Source organism: Amphiura filiformis, chromosome 11 (assembly GCF_039555335.1).
Source record: "Amphiura filiformis chromosome 11, Afil_fr2py, whole genome shotgun sequence".
NCBI lineage: Eukaryota > Metazoa > Echinodermata > Ophiuroidea > Amphilepidida > Amphiuridae > Amphiura > Amphiura filiformis.
The window spans coordinates 67,775,534-67,790,644 of NC_092638.1; the positions used below are offsets into that span (position 1 = coordinate 67,775,534).

Consider the following 15,111-nt stretch of genomic DNA (forward strand, 5'->3'; position numbering starts at 1 on the left):
TATATATTACGTAAAATATAATTGATTTTATTCGTCAACAACCATTTCGTTACAAGATACAAATGAATTGAAATAGATTGAATATAAAATAACAAATACTTGTTGCATATCAAATATTCGATTTTAAAAATCAAAAGTATGAACCAGGCATTAGTAGTAAACTTTCTACCTCTTTTGTTTTGCGGAGTTCCAGATTTAATTGGAATTAAATATTGCAAATATTTTATATATTTTAAAGATTGGGATCTTGGTATCCGATTCGGGAATCACTTTGTGATTAGCAGTGATTGACTGCAAATCGGTTGAAGTGGTTCCCGACGACCTGTCTTTATTGGCCTACTCCAGTTGAAATCCATACACCCACCTACTATGGAAGACATGACCTTTTTAAATATCTCACACACAGGGGTGTAAATTTCAAATAGAGCCACCCATTCAGGGTCGTCTGCTCCAAAATGGGCTATTCTATTTGAAATCCATACACCCCTATGGAAGACATGACTTAATATGTGTGTATAGATTTCAAATGGAGCTGACTATTTTAAAACATAATTTTAGCAGATTCAATAACGAGATTACAAGCTTTCCAAATATGTAAACATGTTCAGTATTAAATCTACAGCTCTGCAAAAGAAAAATGCAGGGATTTTATATACAATTTATACCTCTTGTCGGGGTGGTGCAATAATTATGTGTACCCGGGGGTGAATTATAGGGGGCAAAGATTTTTGGCAGGCCAAAAGGGGGGGCAAGCATTTTTGGCAGGTCGAAAGGGGGGTCAAACGATTTTTGGCAGGTCGAAGGGGGGCAAGCAATTTTTGGCACAGATATTTTGGGCACCGTTTTATATTACGCCCTAAAAGGCGTGAGGAAAAGCGTTACTGAACACGTTCAAATATGCACAATTTCCTGCTCGCTGCGCTTTCGCATTATATGTTAAGACAATTTAAGGTTTTAAATTCGGGTTCCCCAAAATCTTGCATGTGTAAGGGGGGGGCAAAGATTTTTGGCACGTCAAAAGGGGGGCAAAGGTTTTTGGCAAGTCGAAGGGGGGCAAAGGTTTTTAGCACGGCCAAAGGGGGAGACAAGCGATTTTGGCAGACCATTTTGAGAATTCACCCCGGGGTACACATAATTATTGCACCACCCTGAGCAATTTACGACCACAAATACAATAACAAGAACCGCCATGCTCTTCATGTAAACCTACATGAATTCGAAATTGCATATCTGTACTCAAAGATAAACAAACTAGTTAACATACGACGATCCTATCAAACTCCTGCACAGCCTTGGTTAGTTGCGCATAAAAGGGAGTTTGATTCCTTGTGCCTTCATTGGAGAAAAGGAATCACATAAAATGGGGAATAATGGCAGTACTTTTACAAGGCAAAAAACAACTTATCTGGACATTGATGACATGTTGCCTTCAGGGAAGAAATCTTTCTATTACCTGGTACTACCACCTTTTGAGACAGTTTGAAGGTGTAAAACTAACCAAAGGGTACGCTGTTGTTCCCCTGCGTTCAGAAATTTCAATCATCAAGACGAATCATATGAACCATTTCTAAGTTTGATTGACAGGTGACGTAAGCGGACTAGTTTCTTTATCTCCAACTTTTATCATAGTGTGTATAAACAAGGATAATTTAAAATGTGACGCAGGAAACGATGGTGCTAAAACTTAATGGGCATTAATCGTACGGCAATGTGATGTCGTAAGTACTTCTTACATGTGAGCTGACAGCAGCTAATACATATAGTATTAAATATGATAAATATGCAGCGTAATGTAATGATTACAAATTAACACCCAGGTCACATAAGTGTATCCAATGTTTTATTTTTCATAAGGTTGAACAGGATTTATCATGTCTTGCCTCCTTTTCAACCTGACAGTATAATAACTCTATAGTGAGCACAGAATTAAAACCAGAGAACCAGGGCTCGACCGCCATCTTGATACAGGCATGGAGCAAAAATTGGGGGTATTCGGTTTCCCTCGGAATGCGCTCGAGGCATTCGTTGTCATGCAAACGCGACATGGATGATGGGCGCATTTGAGAAATGCACTTAATGCGACCTGCACGCGAGAACCAAGACGCTTCAGATGAAACGCAGAATTGTTTTCGTTCGCTCTCTGCGCACCGCCGCCAAGGACCCGAATACCCCAATTTTCTCCCCATAGCTGACGGTAGCGATTGTACATGCCGGTATAGGGAGTCCCGGTTCTCCTTCTCTAATTCTGTGATAGTGAGCTATCAACATTTAACCCAAAATCACCTCAGGCAAAACTAAATGCCACACAACTCTATTTTATGTACTAGGGCATTTCGTGATCCAGCCTCATCCCCTCACTTTTCTCAAAAAGTTGAGGTTTTTATATCACTGGAAACCTCTGGCTACATAATGTTTATAATGTACAAAATATTTCTTGCAGATTAAATCGTTTAGCAAAGATATCGTGAAATTTGAATTTCGTTCTGGTATACCAGAACGAAATTACAACACATTGTCTATGGCGCAGTGCAGCACACATAATCATGCATAACTCGCAAATGCAAAATCTGAATCAACTGAAATTTTGGGAATAGGCTTTTTTCGTGGATATCTGCTGAAAAATGTCATAAAAAGAAGATGCTAGGATCACGAAATACCCCTGTAAACGTACTGTGCCATATTATATACTTCTATATAATGGCAGCCTGGTGGTCACCTCATTAACAGATCAGGAGGGAATTGAAGTTGTGATCAATTCTGTTCAGGCAGTGGAACCTAAGGTCTAAAAAAATTGTTTGATTGGCGTTACCCGACCGACCCTAAAAGTAGACCCGACCCTGACCTTTTTTTTCTTATTTCTTGCAAAAAATAATATTTCAAAAATATAAAAATAAATAAATTAAAAAAAAAAAAGAAAATAAAGTTCCAAAGCCTTTATCAAACAAAATTTACAGCTTAAAACTTAGTAAAAAAAAAAAAAAATCCTGACCTACCTACCCTAATTTTTTATGTTCGCCAATGAAACAATTTTTTTAGGCCTAATGTAAAGATATGTACAGTAGTCAGATTACAAAATTTTCATAGTAGAAATTCCAATAGAAAAACTCACTTTTTTTTCCATACAGTTTCGGCAATCCTAGCTGTTGCCTTTCTCAATGGTATATGCCATTTGATCCCTTGTTGGATGGTATGGCGTCATCAGAAGATGTTGTCGCCCTCAGGATCAATTGGTCATAGGCGTGACTCAGTTGGAAGGCCCCTCGTCGCTGTTCATTAGGCTGTCTTTCATGCTTGGTCGTGATTTCCTCCGGATCCAGATGGACTCCTTATCCATCTGGTGTTTCTTGTGTCGATCCGTAGCTAGAATTTTGGATTGTCCCAGTTAATCAGATGGTTTTCTTTACTGGCATGTTCTGCAATTGAGGATTTCATTTCAATTGACTGCGAATCCTTCAGAGCCGCCCTGGTGTAATTTTGGGCAAATCGGTTGAAGTGGTTCCCGACGACCTGTCTTTATTGGCCTACTCCAGTTTAAATCCATACACCCACCTACTATGGAAGACATGACCTTAATATCTCACACACAGGGGTGTAAATTTCAAATAGAGCCACCCATTCAGGGTCGTCTGCTCCAAAATGGGCTATTCTATTTGAAATCCATACACCCCTATGGAAGACATGACTTAATCTGTGTGTATAGATTTCAAATGGAGCTGACTATTTTAAAACATAATTTTAGCAGATTCAATAACGAGATTACAAGCTTTCCAAATATGTAAACATGTTCAGTATTAAATCTACAGCTCTGCAAAAGAAAAATGCAGCGATTTTATACAATTTATACCTCTTGAGCAATTTACGACCACAAATACAAGAACAAGAACCGCCATGCTCTTCATGTAAACCTACATGAATTCGAAATTGCATACTGTCAAGACTTCGGAGATAAACAAACTAGTTAACGTCCGACGATCCTATCAAACTCCTGCACAGCCTTGGTTAGTTGTGCATAAAAGGGAGTTTGATTCCTTGTGCTTTCATTGGAGAAAAGGAATTGCAAAAAATGGCGAATGATGGCAGTACTTTGACAAGGCAAAAAAAACTTATCTGGACATTGATGAAATGTTGTCTTCAGGAAAGAAATTATTCTATTATCTGGTACTACCACCTTTTGAGACAGTTTGAAGGTGCAAAACTAACCATAGGGTACGATGTTGTTCCACTGTGTTCAGAAATTTCAATCATCAAGACGAATCATATGAACCATTTCTGAGTTTGATTGATAGGTGACGTAAGCGGACTAGTTTCTTTATCTCTGACTTTTATCATAGTGTGTATAATAAACAAGACTAATTTGAAATGGGGAAACGATGGTGCTAAAACTTAAGAAGGGCATTAATCGCCTGGCAATGTGATGTCTTAAGTACTTCTTACATGTGAGCTGACAGCAGCTAATACATATAATATTAAATATGATAAAATATGCAGTGTAATGTAATGATTACAAATTAACACTCAGGTCACATAAGTGTATCCAATGTATCCAAGGTCTAAAAAAATTGTTTGATTGGCGTAACCCGACCGACCCTAAAAGTAGACCTGACCCTGACCTTTTTTTTCTTATTTTTTGCAAAAAATAAAATTTATAAATTTATAAATAAAAATAAATAAATAAAAAAAAAAAGAAGAAAAAAAAGTTCCAAAGCCTTTTAAAAAAAAAATTTACAGCTTAAAAAGTAAAAAAAAAAAAAACCTGACCGACCTACCCTAATTTTTTTTATGTTACGCCAATCAAACAATTTTTTTTAGGCCTAATGTAAAGATGTACAGTAGTCAATATAATTATGGCCAAGAGCATCAACACATGCTAAACCATGGATGTCCAAGATGCAATTGTCAACATCCAAGGCTTGAACATTGAAAATGCATCTAAAAGTGTTGCAAAAAGAATGGAAATTTTTGCAATTTTGGGTTTTACTAGGGGGGGCAAGAGTTCTGACTGGCGATATTTGCTCTCCCGTGTGTGGGGGAGGTCAAACACAGGGGGGAGGTCAAACACGGGGGGAGGGAGGGCAAACACAGGGGGAGGGAAGTGAATATGAATATGCATCAGACTGAAAAATAACAACTGTGTTTTGATTCTATAAAGTGTCCCATAAAAAGGTTACATGTAGAAAATGGACCGCATTGTGTGATGGTACAAATGTCATTTTTTCAGATATTATTTATTCATCCTTGTGATAGTGTGCCAAGTTTCAACTCCTTTAAAGCATCTAAACGGGAGCGCAAGATGACATGTCAACAGCAACTAACCATCAAAATATCTAACCATCAAAATGTTTTAAATAACCATCTCACAAATTAGTATAAATGAGAATTATATCTCAATTATTGTTATTGACAAGACTACCTCAATATTCTATTTTATTTACAGAAATGTCTGATGTAGTGTATTTTATCCATATGGGGGTCAGGGCTTAGATTTCGACGAGAATCACAGAATTGATTCTCGTAAGATTCGGTTGCGAGAATCAACTTCTCACATTGTATCATACACTAAGTGCAGTGACTATGATGGATTTTGATTCTCGCAAACTAAGACGAAATCTAGGCCCAGGGGATTACACTAGGTTTCTTTATTACTGTTGTACACCGCACAAGCATCTCAAATAATGTAAATGATTGTCTCATCTCATCTACTTTTGAAATTAAACTCTTTTAAAACAATTTCTCAATTGTCCACTATTCTTTGTGTGTCAGACATTAACTTCAGGTTTTTGTGGGGTTGGTTGAAAGGTAAATAGTCTTCCCAGAGCTATGAAAGTGTTTTTTTAACAATATATGAATATGGCTTAAAAATTACAAAAAATGATTAAAAACATATATATTCAGAAAACTGGTGCAATTTACTTCAATCTCAACTTGTACATACTGATATTCAGCAAATATTGGTAATTTTCTGTTTTTTATTGAATTAAAGCCATATTATAACATTTGCTGAGGAAGACGCCCTCATTGAATTTTTAAAATTCCTTTTTTTACACGATTAAATTGTACTCTATTAAACCAATATACCCTGCAAAAATCAAGACTCTGAGTACTGTAGTTTGTCAAAATCCATGATTTTGAATTAAAGGCCGATTCAGCGCTTTATTATTACGATGGAATTATTAGTCGAACGCATACACAATGTTCATAACACACAGTACGTCACGGCGTTTCGGGACGGTGATATACACAACAAAGGGTCGTACCACAACATGACCGAAGGAGTGGTACGTATTGGCGACATATTTGCCGTAGTTGTTCGGCTCAAAAATAAAAGGGGATATATCTGACAGTAAAAGCTAACATTTTATGGCAAAGAAATGCTAATCTATTTTGTTTGAAAATGTTATAATATTGCTTTAATTGTTGTTTTCCACAAATTTTTTTCAGCAACTTTAATGTCGGGGCTGAAAAAAATCTACCTGGGAAGTAGATGAGATCCATCTACTGCCACTTCTTGTGTTATGTGCCATATGTGGAGGCAGGTGTGACCCTCCGCCACATGTTTTCATGGCTCTGACCAGCACCCTACATGTAGCAATGCAATTTGTCAGCTTATTTGCTTTCTAGAAATATACACTTTTACATAACTTAAGCAAAAATAGATTTAGAAAAGACAGATTTTCTCTGTTAATCCCCCCATGAAATGCCTACCTTTATATCAAATAATTTTTCCATACTGGAATGTTTTGTCATCTTTCTAGTTTACTCGCATTATGTTTTTGGCGTTTTACTAAAATTAAGTACAAAAATAAAGCAAATTTATGCCCAGTGTTTTTATCAGCTCACTTGAAAGCCTGGAAATCCTGTTTGCTATATTTGATTTGTTATGAATTCGGCAGACAGCCGAACCGGATTTGTCTTTTTGATAAATTTATCTTACGAATAAATTATTTTGAATTGGAGAACAAGGGATCAAGCGCTTTAGCTCTAGATGGCAGCGTATTAAGTAAGCTATAGAAGGCAGCATATATACAGAGTGAACCAATGGTGCAGCGCTGTGTGGTTGATGCTGAAGGCAGCATACAGAGTGAACCAATGGTGCAGCGCTGTGTGGTTGACGCTGATGGCAGCGTATTAAGTAAGCTATAGAAGGCAGCATACAGAGTGAACCAATGGTGCAGCGCTGTGTGGTTGATGCTGATCACCTTTCAAACATTGATCTGCCATCTTGAACTAAAGTGCTGGTCCCCTATTCTCTAATTCAAAATATTTAATACATATTGAATCAATTTATGTAAAAATTGGACAAATAAAAGATGAGTTTTTTTAGGCTAGATCTGGCCTAAAATTTATATAGAACTGAGGTTATAGTGCCACACAATGACCACTTTTTTCAAACGCAGCCTTTTCACAAAAAGGATACATGTTTATATTCATCATTCAATAATTCACTAGTCGGTGCCCGTTCTTTTTGTATAAAATGAAAATGTCCGCTGAAGTCTGAAATATTAAGGAAACCTTGATCCATTATTCTATTAAGTCTCTTCATAGGTTTCATCAGGTGGAAGAGCTGATTTTTAACAAACATGTAACCTTCCAAGGAGTCCAGAGAGTTGAAGGAGTTCACTCCCTCTGAATTCTCATATAAGTGACTTTCCCATTTAGTTTCATCTTAGGCTTCTTCAGGTGGAAGAGCTGATTTTTGACATAACCTTGCTAAGAGTCCAGAAAGTTGAAGAAGTGAGTTCACTCCCTCTGCAATTCTCATATGAGTGAATCCAATCTCCTGAAAACAAAGAAGAGGGAAAATGTAAATATTGAGTGAAGTACCTATACATTAACTGTTTGCCTATTTAACAGTCAATTTCTTATAATGAACAGTTAAAACAAGCTTTCAACTTAAAAATGATTTGAATTTACCAACATAATAAATGCAATGAAGGAGTGTACATTACTGTACAAACTTCTTGTATTTGTTGCCTCTGTTCTTGTTTTTATATGGCACTTTGTTCATGTTTTCCCTTGCTTGTAAAGGACCCAAATGGAAATAAGCTTCCCCCAGGCTTTTTGGGCTATCCTTGGTACTTGTGTCGGCTTGTAACTTCGTTATACTTCATGTTCTGCAATCTTGATGTACCATTTATTTTATTTTATCAAACTAGAACTGTAACTGTATTTTAGTTTGTATTTTGTATGTGATTCTTATAAAGACTGCACAAAAAGTAACACAGCTGTTATAAAATCAATACTAATACTAATACTACTACTACTAATAATAAATACACCTATAGCTTCTGAACCAATTTATTTCCGCGCATTTTGATACCCCATTTGTAAAATTTCGTTCAATATTAACATCATAGCAGTGTTTTTAAAGAAGAGACCCATATTTAAAAGTTGCAGCTATTTGCATTGACTTGAAGTCAACGCAGAAGATTAAGGTGGGTTTTACGTGCCACAATGTTTGGGTAATAACTATTGATCACTGTAAATTGCAACTTTTGAATTCGGGTACATTTTTCTTTTAAAAGCACTACTGAACCAATCAAGGACTAGGAGGGTATTAATATAGGATCATCTGCAAATGCAATTTGACCATAGATAGTTTAAACCCTAGTTATAATTGGCAATTGAAATGAGCATTTCAAGTTATCAACCAATCACAAATGCTGTTAGACGACCAGTAGTGTACCGGGGGTTAATCAGTGACTACTGAATATCTTACCTTGATAAATTCTAGTTTAAGGTACTCTGCCATCTGAAAAGTCTTGCAAACTCTGAACATGTTTCCTATGATGTCTTCTGGGGAGTATCCCATACGCCACATATGCTGCATGACTTCGAAAGCCTTATCAATGTCAGCCTGGAGACAATGTCCTAACATATCTTTGATTAATAGTGGATGTGGCTCATCACAAACCTGGGAAAACAAAATATGTGGAAGGAATGTCAGCCTAGTTACAATGGTCTGATTTTTTTAATGTTGTTGATTAAGGGGGCACTGAACAGTAAAATTCCCCATGAAATACATGTATGTGCGCCGAAGCCTTAAAAGAACAAGCTATTACCAAGTCCATCCAATTGATGGTATTATTTAAGGTGGTACTACACCCTTGATAAATTTATGACTATATTTGCATTTTTCTCAAAAAGTAATAACACACTGGTAACAAAAGTTATGTATATTATAGGGGCAAGGAATCCAGTTATTACACTGGAATTTAAGTGACTGAAGACAAGCAGTACCGCTAGAATGTACCTCATTTCTTAACATAATTAACCACTTGTCTTGAATCACTGAAATTTCAGTGAAGTAATTGGATTCCTTGCCCCTATAATTATAACTTTTGTTACCAGTGTGTAGTTATTTTTTGAGAAAAATGCAAAATTAGTCACAAAATTTATCAGGGGGTTTATTACCACCTTAAACTGTTTGGCGATGGAGCAACACTCTTTAAGTTTAATATATCTTTTTGTACACATATATCACCAAAGAAGGTTTTTCAAATTCCACTTTATTTTCAACCTGTCCTATATTTTTTAAAGCTTTTCACCTCTCAAAATCTGGTTTTCGATGCATTGCACTGTCTGATAGCTTATGCATCACAAAAGTCAAGTTAATTTTTTCACATCCATGGGAAACAAGAACATTTCAGCTTTTACATATCATCCTACAATTATGTCATTCACACATTTTGGTGGAAATGGGCATGGTTCTAAATTTTATGTTTTCTAAGGTACTATATCGATGTTGCATTTCCGGTCGTGGAAGCCCCCTTTCTGTTCAGTGCCCCATGATTTGAAAATTTAAAAATGTTGCTATTCTGTATGGGCTTTTCCAGTTGAAATCCATACACCCCCTATGGAAGATATGACCTTCATCTTTCACACAGGAGTGTAAATATCAATAGAGTTACCTGAATGGGTGACTCCATTTGAAATCTACACACCCTGTGTTTGTGATTAAGATCAAATCTTCCATAGGCAGTGTATGGATTTCATCTGGAATAGCCCAATATCTTACCTTGAATACATTTTCACTATTGACCACTCCAAAACCTGAATGTGTGGACTGTAGATTGTTGACAGCCTGTATAAGACAAGAGAAGAGTAAATCCCATTAATCAGTGATATTCCCTATTCACCTTTTCGATAAATCCCATAAGAATGTGTTCTTGTGGGAATCAATTAGGTTTAGCCACTTTGAAAGTGACTTTGTCACTATCTGGCTATCCCTGCCAGGGGTTCTCTTGTCCTTTGTTTAAATTGTTCCTGGTTAAGGCATGTCATCTCTCTATTTTCTCCAACATGGGTCAATTCAATTTCAATTTCTTGCTTTATGACCTTCCATGGCTTACATTTTTATATCTTTGCATGTGTAATTTATATATTTATGTGTAATTTTGATATTGTGCAATATTTTATATGTATATGTGTCTTTTTGCTGGCAAATAAAATGATATGATATGATATGAAGCCTTTGCGAGTACACCTGAGATGTCATCATTTAACGTCACACCGACATGCAATGCGCAGAAATGATGTTTGCTAAACGATGTACGATCGGCGTGACATGTGTTGATGTCCAATGACAACATCTCAGTTGTCATTGTCATTAATGCGAATGGTTTATAACTAAAAACTTTCTTTGTAAACTTTTCCATGGCCTATCAGTAAGCACCGGGAAAATGTGTGATTTTTGAGAGCAAATTTTTAACTGCAGTTTTGGAAAATTCGCGATTTGGCCATAATATTCAAAAAGTTTAACTGGGGAATAGTTGCATTTTTTAAAGTTATTAAATATTTGTTCTCCTTTTTTTCTCTGAAATATTTTTCCCCGGTGTGGTTCAATTTCTGCATGGATTATATTGCAGATTGCCATTTCTTTCAATTTTAGTGAAAACTGAAGTTTTTTGGAAAATTAATACTTTAAAAATGGATATTTTTAAAAAATCTTTAAATTCTCCCGGTGCTTACCTATATGAGCAATAAAATAGGCCTTTTAACCACTCAGATGACAAAAATCTATATTAATGAGGTATAGAAAACAAATATTGACTGCTTTATTTGGGTCATGGTTAAAATTATAGGTCCGTGGTGATTTCAAAACCATGCTATGACTCTCGGCTGTGTCTTGGGTCATAGCATGGTTTTGAGATCACCTTGAGCCTATAACTTTAACCACATTCCTCATTGCCATCAATATTTGTATGCTACTAACCTGTCTCATATCTCCTTGTGCTGTGTATATGATTGCTTCTAAACCATCATCAGTATGATCTACACTCTCCATCTCACATACTTCAAGTAATCGCTTCAGCAGCTGTTTGTCGGTGAGTTTGGAATATCGTAAGACAGCGCATCGTGATTGGATGGGTTCAATGATTTTGTCAGATGCATTGCACGCCAGGGCAAACCTGGTTGTCTTGGAGTAGATTTCCATTGTTCTTCTCATGGCTTGTTGAGCTCCACTGGTCATACTGAATCATGAAAATAGAACAAAATGGACTACTCCAGTTGAAATTCATACACCCCTATGGATGACATAACTTTTAAAAGCTTCCACACAAGGGGGTGTAAATTTCAAATGGGGTTACCTGAATGGCTGACTCCATTTGAAATCTACACCCTCTATATTAAGGTCATGTCTTCCATATGGGTGTATGGATTTTAAATGGATTAGCCCTGCATTGCTCATATCAGGGGTGAAATAGTGGAACAGTATCACATATTTTCGATCATAGGCCAGAGTGCTATTGGGCCAGACTCCTGCATTAAATGGTTTTTTTCGGGGCGGGGGTTGCTACACCTTCTTCACATACAGTCTGTTACCATCCCGGCACTGAATAAATCCGGTACCCACTTGTACACCTGGTTGGGGACAGGTAATAGAGGTGATGAGCCCTGCCTAAGTGCACAATATGTTGGCGCCATGGGGATACAAACCCACTTCCTCACCACCGTGCCCTCTATATGTCACATCTGGGAGGCCTAAGGAGACATTTTTGAAAATTGGATTACTATAATTATTCCCTTATGTACAAACACAAGGCTATCATATACTGAAAATATCAAAGGTCTAGCATACTTGGTTCTGCCTAATGTGTTCATTCCATATGAAATTCATACACCCCCTGTGAAAGATGTTTGTAAAATCTTTCACAAAAGGAGTGTGGACTTTAAATGGAACAGTTAAAATGAGCTCACCTGTCTGCCTCATCCAAGATGATGATTTTATGCCGTCCTTTTGGTAATGTGACTTTCTTCTGAGCAAACATCTTGATCTTATTCCTCACAATATCAATACCCCTGTCAACAACAAAAATGCAAACAAAAGTTCTTTGAACAAGAGAGAGAATTACGGCTGAAACGCGGTGAGACATCCGATTGCTTGAAGAAAAAAAAAACGCATGGAAAATATAATGTTTTAGATGTCTTATAGTATTGTCAAACACAGTGGACTAATTCTAACTAGCTTGACTCTGGATCTGGATCCGCCGAAAAGGAAAAGACACTCTAAAGTCGTCTAATTTGGGCTATGTGTTATCACTTAATCAATGTAACAATGCGTCAAGTGAGAAAAATCTTCAAAAGTAAGGTATTATTATCTTTGAGTTGACAACCATGTTTTTTCTTTTATTTGGCGACCCTGAATTACCTGTCATTTGATGCATTCATTTCTAATACTGCTTCTTTATAAGATGGTCCCAAGAGCGCCCTCGCTAGGCAGAGAATACTTGTTGTTTTTCCTGTTCCTGGTGGACCCTGAAAGATAAGAATCACAGAAATATCATTGCATGCAGTGTGGCCGTGAAAATGTACATGTACTGATCGGATGACAGGCAAGCAAACAGATGGATAGCAAGGACACTTGTCTTTTAGAATTTGCAGGAGAGCATTATTTAGCTGATAGCTCCTTCAAGGAGAGCTGTTCAGAGCATTATACAATAGAATGTACGGAAAGAATGGTCAACTAAGGAGCGCTAAAATCATTCTTCTATATCAGATTTAGGGAAAACAGTCTAGAGATCCCTCTCTCCTTAAAAGGGAGTCCCTTGGATGGACTTAGTCTGGATTTTTAAATGTAAAATGGCCAAAAGATCACCAAAAGCTTGGAAAATCTAAAACAAATCTACAAATATTTGCAAATTATATTTTAAAAACAAATTTCAATTTCAACAAAAAAGAAGCTGATAACTCACAGCAATAATGATATTTGGTACATTTCCTTCTTTGGCAAACACACCCAGCCTGCTGATAGTTTCTTCATTTCCGACAACATCTGATAGCAAAGTTGGTCTGTACTTCTCAACCCTACAAAGCAAGAAATAAAATGGACAAACCAAATGGATAAGAAAAATTTACTTTTTTTAGAATTGATATATAAAAATTTTTCACAAATTAAATTTTTTCCTACCTACATGGACCAACTCTCTTTTTTTCATCATGTTTCAGGAAACAAAGCATTATTTTGTTAGGCCTGATGCAAATCTAAAAACACAACATAAACCCGACCCCTAATCTCTTTGGTAGCTGTTCAATGAAACAAAAGTAATTAATAAAATGTACAACTTTACCAAACTTTGTAAAAAAATAATAGCAAAATCAAATTTTGTGTGTATTTCAATGGGAAGTGGACAAATTGCGTACAAAAACATAAATTAAAATATTCAACAAGCCATAACTCAAAAATGACACAGAGTTGAGACCTACTGTTTGAAATGTGTTCATTTGACCCATAGGGCATTGTCAATTGATTTAAAACAAAATCTGAGAGGGTGACCAGCCAACAATCAATCAATTCTGGACTTCCCACCCCCTGTTTCAGGTGCACCGCTTTATGCGTGAATGTCACTGGTAACTCCACAGACGAAAACACCACACTGACACTCAAAGCAAGCCAAGCTTTAAGAAATAAAGGGTAATGCATTATCTTTTACACCCAAATAATGTGTCCGAGGCAGTAAAAACGTAAATAATGGGTGAGGCGCAGCCAAACCCATTATTGAAACGTTTTTACTGCCGAGGACACATTATTTACGTGTAAATGATAATGCTGCACCCTTTATTTCTATTCTATTACCAGAAAATAGTGCGATTTAAAGAGAAAATATCATTTTTTGGCACAACAATTTTAAGTTGTTTACTTCAAGGTGGAGCGCGTACGCGTAAGTGACAGCGAGTATCGCGGAAATATTGGACGCGACAGCCCTTGACCCATTATTGCAGAATAATGGGCTCTCACATGACGCGTTTTAACAAATCACAGTGCGCGATTTTGAATAATGGGTCGTAGAGGTAATAGAAATATGTATAACTAGCGGGATACCCGCGTTGTGCGCGGGTCTCCGCTAGATGAGTAAATGGGAGCGATCACTAAAACAGGAGGAATTACTGAAAAGGTAGAATCATTGAAAGGTAAATTTTATTTTTCTAAACCTGTCCCTTCTTGCATTTCCATTTTCTTTTCAGTTTATTCTGCACGGGCCTAGTTTGTTTCCATTAAAACAAAATGCTATTTAGCTTGTGATTTTCCGTTTCCATGTTATTTATCTATCTAGGCCTAACCCCATTCCCATTATTTTCTAAATCTATCCTTTCTTATATCGTTTCCCTTTATAGCTTCATTTTTATCAGCTGCTTAGCTTGTGATTTCCGCTTCCTTCAGTTGTTATTTATTTTTCTTATTTTTCGTGATTAGTTTCTAATTTTAACTTCTTTTTTCCCTTAATTTTCCTGATTAGTTTCTTTCTTTCCCTCTTTAGTTTGCTCCCGCTTCATTTAGTTACTGTAATCATAACCTGTATAATAGGCCTACCCGTAGGCCTACCTTTTTTTTTTCTTCTTTTTTTTTCTATTCATTTAGCTCCTTTCTTTCTCTTCAGTTTCTTTTGCATAGGTCTATTTTGTTCCCATGCTGCTTAGCTCGTGATTTCTGTTTCCATGTTATTCATTTATTGAGCCCCGTTCCCATGCATTATTTTATAAATCTACCATTTCTTTCATTTCTCCTTTAAGTTTTGGCTTTTTTTCTACATTTTGTTCCCATTTTTCATATTTCCTGCTTAGCTTGTGATTTCCCGTTTGAATTTTATCTATTTAATTCTGTTCTCATTATTT

The 15,111-nt window shown here is 36.5% G+C and overlaps 1 protein-coding gene across 1 annotated transcript in view; it reads right to left on the reverse strand.

Annotated features, from left to right (window-relative positions):
• Positions 1-7,308: 7,308 nt before the first annotated feature.
• LOC140165180 (replication factor C subunit 2-like) overlaps positions 7,309-15,111 on the reverse strand; it is a 34,346-nt gene continuing 26,543 nt past the window's right edge. The window contains exons 2-8 of the mRNA XM_072188623.1: positions 13,194-13,305; positions 12,650-12,756; positions 12,199-12,300; positions 11,213-11,471; positions 10,016-10,081; positions 8,717-8,911; positions 7,309-7,777 (exon numbers count right to left, since the gene is read on the reverse strand). Coding sequence (XP_072044724.1) covers positions 7,664-7,777; positions 8,717-8,911; positions 10,016-10,081; positions 11,213-11,471; positions 12,199-12,300; positions 12,650-12,756; positions 13,194-13,305 — 955 coding nt within the window. The 3' untranslated portion in view covers positions 7,309-7,663. The remainder of the gene's footprint in view (positions 7,778-8,716; positions 8,912-10,015; positions 10,082-11,212; positions 11,472-12,198; positions 12,301-12,649; positions 12,757-13,193; positions 13,306-15,111) is intronic.